Below are 7828 nucleotides of genomic sequence, written 5' to 3'. Positions count from 1 at the left end.
GGTTTTCAATCCTTACAAGAGGGCACATCTACACAAAGTGATCCTTCTGCCTTCTCCACCACTGGAAACCAAGAAATGGTAGCTTGACTTCAGCAAAGCGCACATTCATTCCTTGTGTCTCAGTGGTTATAAAGAGTAATATGGATGGAGTACATTAATATGAGGAAAAAACATAACATCTCTTAAATATTGCCTAAGTTTTCCATGATTTTTTGTCCTCTAGAAAAGAATCAGAACAGCTTTGTTGCCAGGGAAAATAGTTRAAGAGCTTTTCCTCTGAGCTTCTAAAGACTGGCTCATTTGTCCCTCAAGGGAGTTGATTTACGTACTCCTTTCATAAAGATAATGCAAAGTATCCTTTGAGAAGGGTTTCAACAAAATTATGCTGATTGATTGTCTGCAAAGAAATCCAGATTATTAACTTTGAAGCAGGACAGGTGGGTCCCTGTTCAGCTCATTTGTAAAGTACACTGGCCTGTACATTGTCTGCTTCTTCTTGGTCTAGAAATCACAAATACAATGTAAAAATGAGATTCATATAAACCATCCAGATTTTCTGCATGGATGCAATCTAGCTTTTACAAGGGAAAAGGTGACTTAATGACCATGAAACTTAATAATTCTCATTAAAAAAGAGWCTTCCTACTTAGGAATATTACCTTGACATTCATTTATAAACATTTGATTGCAAGCAYRTGTTTACAATMAAGTGGTTGAAGAAATATTTTTGCACTTAGACTAAGCCCATGTCACACTGAAAAAAATACACAGAGCATAATGTATACAAAGCAAAAGCAAAAAGTTCCACATATTCATCCAGAAAAATGGATGAACTTGGGAAGGATTTAGTCATCACTTGTTCTGAAGGGGAYCTTTTGTTCCTTTACTGCTTTGTAAGCCCATTCTTTATCCCACTACCTGTGATGAAATAAGGCCACAGGGCTAGTCAGGGACTCCTTTCAGCACTGAACACAGCGAGTCTGAGAGTCACAGAATTTTTTCACAGCAAGAGCAATATTTCTAAAAGTGATATAAGCACCTACTTTAATGTTGAGAATGGAATAAAAGAAAAACCAACCTCTACTACCCTCACCCAAAAGAATCCCCCACAAAGGTCACTGCTAGGCTGCCTAAGAGAAGGGATGCCCACAAAGGGACAACTCACAAACTACTTTAGCCCTTCCTCAGGCTCATTCTCTCTCTCCAGTGCATCCAAAGGACCAGGATGGGTCCATGAGCACTCAAGAACAATGAGGGAGTTCAATTCATTCATACATATCATATCTCTAACACAAATTCCTCTGCAAGTTTATTAATACTAACCCAATCATCCCTACTGCCCAGGTTTCCTCACAACTAGAACTGCAACTGGTGACTTCTGCAGCTTCCAAGGCAGTGACCAAAATGCCATTCAGCCCTTAGGTTGTTCTTGAAAAGGAATGGGGAGAGGGAGTTATTTTGCTGCAGACATTAACTCTCTATCCAAGCATAGTCTGACGAGGAATAATTACTTGGCTTGCTGGAGAACCAACCAGACAACAATAAATGGCCAAAAAAAAAAAAAAAAAATTAAGCTCAGCAGGTGTTTCAGGTTAACATCAGGTCTTGGAGAGAGCATCAGAGAAGAAAAATTAACCCAGAATGACTCATTGCTTACAAAAATCACAGGAGCCCATTGATTAGTTTGCCTCATGATGTAGTTCTTGTAAGAGAGGATTCTGGCAGCACCCTAATGCTTAGCACATGTGCACCAGCAAGAAGTCGAGATGCAATAGTTCAACATCTCCAATAAAAATAAATCAAGAGGAAACATAACTACTGAACAAGGTGATACGAGCCATGTGAAGACATACAAGTAATTTAAGCGCAGCATAGAAATAAAATCTGCATAAAATCAATCAAGGTTAATTTGYGCAAGTCAGAAAGTTTACATTTTGTTCATCCTCCTACTAAATTCATCTTGTTTCATGTATCTCTTATGTAACTCACCCCATCACATGAAGGAAGCATCAAATAATTCTTGGTTCTGGCATGGAAAGAGCACTATGAAATCAAACGTTTGTGGTGGTTTTGTGAATCCACAGGGTAATGAGTCCTGGAGATGGGATCAATCCCTTGGTTTAGAACAGCAACTGGTGACCACTGTTGTGCCCCCTTTGCTTTAAATGCTACTTCAGTACTGGGCAGAAGCAGAATCAGCATCTTTGGGTGCTCATGACTGCAGATAGAACAGCAATGACCTTACTGTGCATATATACAAACCTCTTATTTCTTCTTTTGAGAAMGATAACAGAATTTGATTTTGAGAATTGACTGAGTWATYGAGATAAAGACAATCAAATAGTCYAAGAAAAGCRATAAAAAATAGCTSCATGATAACTGAAATAAAAGYTSKGCCAGAACTTTAGAATTCTGCCTCAGGGGCTGATAGCTACTAGGGGAAAAAACCCCAACTTTTCTATCCTGTATTATCTTGCAGGAATTCATCTTTTACTACACAAAATATGCTGTACAAAGTAACTGTTACAGAAACAGGCATAGACTTTCTAAACGGAAACTGGCATAGGTAGAAGGTTTGAATAGCTGCAGAGTAGAGGAAGGTATTACTTTAAAATCCAACYCAATTGGATGAGTAGAGAAAAGTATTACTTTAAAATGCAACACAATTGGGTGAAGATACCATTTCGGGCTCCTGTGTTCCCAGCCAGCCCTCTTCTCACCCAGGAAGGAAAACTTTGCTCAGACCTTCACTGAGCAGCCAGGAGGAGAACCGGAGCACAACAGGCGTATAGAACACGCAGAATATCCCGAGCTGGATGGGACCCCCAGGGACCATCCAGCCCAACTCCAGCTGAGCACAGCCCCTGCTTTGCAGGGAGAGCCCAGATTGGGAGCCAGAGGTGTCTAAGGCACCCTTGGACAGCACCTCCTCCACAGGCTGTCACCAGTGTGGCCGTGGGCGCAGGACCAGGCTCAGGAAGCGTTGGCGCTCGCCGCTGCACGCTCGGGTTACGGGAAGCACCGGGAATTAACCCAGGACTTTCACTCCTCCTTTCTTTAGCTCTGTCACATCCGAGCTCCGAGCGCTTAGAAAGCAAACAACAATCTGAAGTATCTTACACACAATGAGGGAATCATTTTATTAGATTATGGAAGACAGCAGCATTACAGTACAAAAAGTTACAAGAGTAGCAGAAAAAAAGTGTTTTTGGTTTAAATACTCAGGATTATACTGGGGAACATGAGAAGGATAGTACCCTTTTCTAAACTAACTCCTAACCAGGTTATCAAAATAAGTTTTGAATATTTAGCACAAGTAAAAAAGTTACAACAAACATCATTATAAAATGCTTTAATAAATAGTTTCTTTTCTGAAAGGTTTTTTTTTTAAGAACATGTCAAAAAAATGTACTAAAACAGATGATCCTGCAAAGCAAATCCTGCGTTCCTGTATAAAATAACTGGTTTCAAAACATTCATGTTTACATTGTTCATGGGCCAGAGTTTACATTCTCAGACATCCGTTCCTCTCGGTGGTAGGGTAACTAGGTGTATGTAGTGTAATGCTTCTTCAGTAATTAAAATAAACTTATAGTCTGCCCAGTTAACAGCAATAATAAAAGCCTTAAAAAAAAAAGCATTCCATAACGTTTAACCATTTCTACTGAGGTACTCCCATCCTCTGAGCTTGCCAGCCTTTTTCCTTTAGAGCGAAAGATGAATAAAGCACAACAGAAACAAGACTGAGGAAAATATTGTTCCCTTCATTAGGCCTGTATTTAAACGCAAAAAAAATAGTAATACCACATGTAATTAACATATTCACAAAAGAAAAAACAATGCCTCTCTATGTTGGTATTGTACAGTAGATGCACCCGTTAGTGTTCTTGAGATGGGCTGAACATGGGGATAAACAAACATTTTTGGATCTATTTACACGTAAGTGGTTATGTTCCTATGTAAATACAAATGACCAACAGATTCCTAACATTGATTGTATTAACATCATTTTCTAATCTGGACATAATACCAAAAAAGTCTCATAAACTGCCATAGAACCTCCTTTTCTGCAACATAAATTAAAAGGAATGACATGTAAAAAAAAAAAAAAGACCAAAATATTTAACTTATTAAATCAAATATACAGAGTGATTCATTTAATATGTACATATTTACAAAAAAGCACTTTCACTATTAGAAAATAAACTGTGTCAGTTGGGGAACCTATAGTTCTCACAATTTTACTATATTGATATGGCAGTCTTTGACAGTTGCTATAGAAAAAGTTTAATCTCAAGGCACTTGTCACATGCTTCAATACTGCAATTCTAAAGTAATTAAACAGAAATAAAAAGGCCACTTTTAAACCACAGTTGAAAGATCTCTATAATTTTTTTTGTTCCTATTACAAAGTGTGTAAGGCAAATTTGGAAAAAATCTTACAGAAGCTACTAACGTAACAAGTGCAGTGAGCTGCCATTAATAGAGATTCAAAGTCAAGAAAGCAGTTTAAAGTTCACACGATTTCCTCAACCAGGAGGTTTTAAAGCCACCATTAAATTAGAGCAAGTAATAAAAAGAAATACATTCTGTAAACAGTGTACAGTCTTTTGTAATAAACTTTACACATATTGAAAATACAACCTCTCCTCTGCCACACAGCGAGTGTATTATAAGTAAACTTTACAAAAATAGCAACTATCAAAGATTACTCATTTTTTTTCATCTGACAGTCATTGAATAATTTATACAAGGCTAAAGAAACAAAATAAATTTTATTTATTATTTTTATTTATTTTTTTTACGCAAAATAAAGAAACTATGAACATTTGACTCCAGATATTTTTAGTCCTTGATGCAAAGTGGAGATGTCAATTTTTCCCCTCCCCAGCAAGCGCAGGCGCAGTCTGCCTACATCCCAAATACAGGTTAGTCTCTACTGCCTTCAAAGTTTGATGCATTCACATTTTTTACAGATCTGTTGTCCATTTTGCCTATTTGATGGGATTTCTTTACCGGACTGCTCTCTGATGTGTCAGACACCTTTGTCGGCAAAGGCTTTGCAAGTTTGTGAGAGAGGAATTTGTCCATTTCCTCATCTCTTTCCTCCTCTTCATCCTCCTCTTCCTCATACTCTACATACTCCTCTACTGCATCACAAGTTCTCTTTTGAGGAGATATGAAGTTTTTGCATTCATAACGAATGTCTTTGTTACTGTAAGATCTGTCTATAGGATTCCTTATGGGATTTAAAGGTGCCCACTGGTTATTGGCACCCTCTTCTCTGGGAGGACGGCTTCTCTCTCTCTCTTTTCTTCTCTTCCGAGTCCACCACACGCAGATGATGATACAAGTCAGCCACACAATGCTAAATACCGCACAAAGAATTGGAACCAAATAATCTAGAGGGCAAATGGAAAGAAATAAAGCCTTGAGTTAACAGAACAAGATAACACAGCAAGAGACATCTGCAAGAGAAGTATCAATACTTAACTACAGATGATGCCCTGAACCATTTTTAGGAGAAAGGAAGTAAGATGTCTTTACAGCACAATAACAACTGCCTGAGTGCACCAGTTCATCTGAAAGTGCTCTTTACTACTTTAGTTTTACGTGATTAATGAGGGAGGAAAGCTCCATTTGAGATATTTTGTCCCCTCCAASAAACTGGTTTTATTAAGCGTCTTTCTCAATCATCTACATGAAGYTGGCCCAGAAAACCTGAGTAGTAACTCATAAGAAAAACCTTTTCCTAGTAGGAGGCAAGCAGTGAGGTGTWGTGCCTCTACATTGCTCTAGAAGTATGGGCACTAGCATCACAAATATGTCCTGCATTTCCCATCAGAAAAAACATTCCTTCACCATCAATGTCTGCAGACATTTACATATCAATGCTCTTCAAAAACATTCAGGTTAGAGTTACGTAGCCCAATTGATCATGAATCCTTCAGCAGGTTCCAGTTTTACCACAGGATGAAATACCAGAWTACTGTCCCTAGAGAGAAGTGGCTTCACTGCTTAATGAACAAACAAAAGGAGTTGAGGCAACTGCTTTTCTCCACACTCCMAATCCAAACCTCAGTACAATGCTCTCCCAGCCACATAGGAACAGATTATTTCTCTACAAAAATATTTCTGAAAAATTTACGCATGTTTGGACTACTACTGCTCCCCTTCCTCAAGAGCTTTACAGCTAGGATAGAATAACAACTTTTTTCTATTCTTCTTGATAAGCAAAAACTCACACATGGCAAGAGGCAGCAAGAGATGAAGTACTTTGTTTTTTTCAGAGAGCAATGGGATTGTTCAGCAGCTTTGCAGACAAATGCTGTCAACCCACCACTCCAATGCCTGATCCAAACATAAATTCCCTCAGCAGTTTTAAGACATCTGCTTATACAATAACCTGCAAATGACTATACAAAAACAACCAATGTTTCAACACCATGGCCGTTCACTCTAATGCTCAGGTGTCCTCTGAGCACATTCTTATGTGGAATGTGACACATTCTCAAACATTTCCTTTTGGTAAAGGAGGGTGAGTAAACTGCCAACATGGCTGGCCTCAAGGGATCTAAAAAAATTGGTTTTTAACAGTTTGGGGAAGGATTGCACTCACATGAGTAACTGCTATTCTCTCTGGATTTTTCATAAGCAACTTATGAAATTCCATAAGCAACATAAGAAACTTCCCCCCATGAATGGGGGAAATACTTCAATGAAAAAGGAGCTCTTCGTAACAGCTTCTCCAAGATTAGAATACAAAGCTTGCATTCTCACTGCTATCACACCTATCATTTCATCATATGAACATGGATCCAAGTTTACTTAATAACAGGCTCTTTATACAGAATTGACTGCATACAGATTCCACATTCAGACTACTTTTTCTTAAAGCTAGAGGAAATCAATGAAGCATCTAAATGATCACCTCCAGCTAGACACTTTAGCATCCCACAGAAATGAGATTTTCAACACATGAGGCTCTACAGCACCATGGTGGTTTTCTGATAGGTTTCCACCCATCTCACCCAATTAAGGGCTAGCAATAAAACAAAGCAAATAAAAAAACATGAGTGTCCACTATACAGTTTGCTTCATAATAGCTTCACTTAAAGAACTAGAGGCCAGTGGTCAATATTGAGCACCMATACTAAAATGAGGAGTCTGGAAACCATTTTGCAACAGAACCGAAATTAAKCCACTATTTTAGGAGAACCTTTAAATCTTATTGAGGTGGGAGGAAAAATAATCTGCATCCCTGTAGCCCTAGAATTTAAAACGCAATCAGAAAAAMCAGAGGCTGAGGTATGTCAAGATCCCAGCTTGATGCCTTATCTTCTACACAGCTGCTGCTCAAGGCAAGCACAGAGCAGGCACACCTTCAGGACAGCTGAGGAAACAGCACATTTGCCAATACTTTAACAGATGAAAGGCATTTCCTAGAAGGAAAATGCAAGGAAAGTGGAACMAGGCAATCTACTAATTGTTTGGACTATGGGTGGAAGATCTTCCAGAAGATTATGCTGGGGAGGTCTAGGAAAGAGTTGGGAGAGCCTCCTACCATTGTGTGATTTTCACTCTGGGGCTTAGTTGAACTTGAGCCTACCAGAAGTCTTCCACAAGGCCATCTCCTGCCTCCCCCAGGCAGGAACACAGGCATGCAAAACCTTGTCTTGGCACAGCTCTTGGAGAGCCAGCATTCAAATAGATAAAGGTCTCCAATCACCCTATATCCTCTTTAAGAAGAACAAATGCTAYATTTTAAGCCAGCTGTGCACTAGTGAGAAACAMATGYTGGAAAAGAGAACAAAGTTTTACTYTATCA

At 38.8% G+C, this 7828-nt stretch overlaps 1 protein-coding gene across 3 annotated transcripts in view; it reads right to left on the bottom strand.

Annotated features, from left to right (window-relative positions):
* Positions 1–3337: 3337 nt before the first annotated feature.
* The window catches only part of JAG2 (jagged canonical Notch ligand 2), a 69362-nt gene continuing 64871 nt past the window's right edge, over positions 3338–7828 (bottom strand). For all 3 annotated transcript variants that reach the window (XM_057376604.1, XM_057376605.1, XM_057376606.1), the window contains one exon: positions 3338–5402. In XM_057376604.1, coding sequence (XP_057232587.1) covers positions 4930–5402 — 473 coding nt within the window. In that variant the 3' untranslated portion in view covers positions 3338–4929. The remainder of the gene's footprint in view (positions 5403–7828) is intronic.

This window comes from Malurus melanocephalus, unplaced genomic scaffold (assembly GCF_030028575.1).
Source record: "Malurus melanocephalus ecotype Western Australia unplaced genomic scaffold, MMel_1.1 scaffold_283, whole genome shotgun sequence".
Lineage (NCBI taxonomy): Eukaryota > Metazoa > Chordata > Aves > Passeriformes > Maluridae > Malurus > Malurus melanocephalus.
This window is presented reverse-complemented; position numbering and strand designations above follow the sequence as displayed.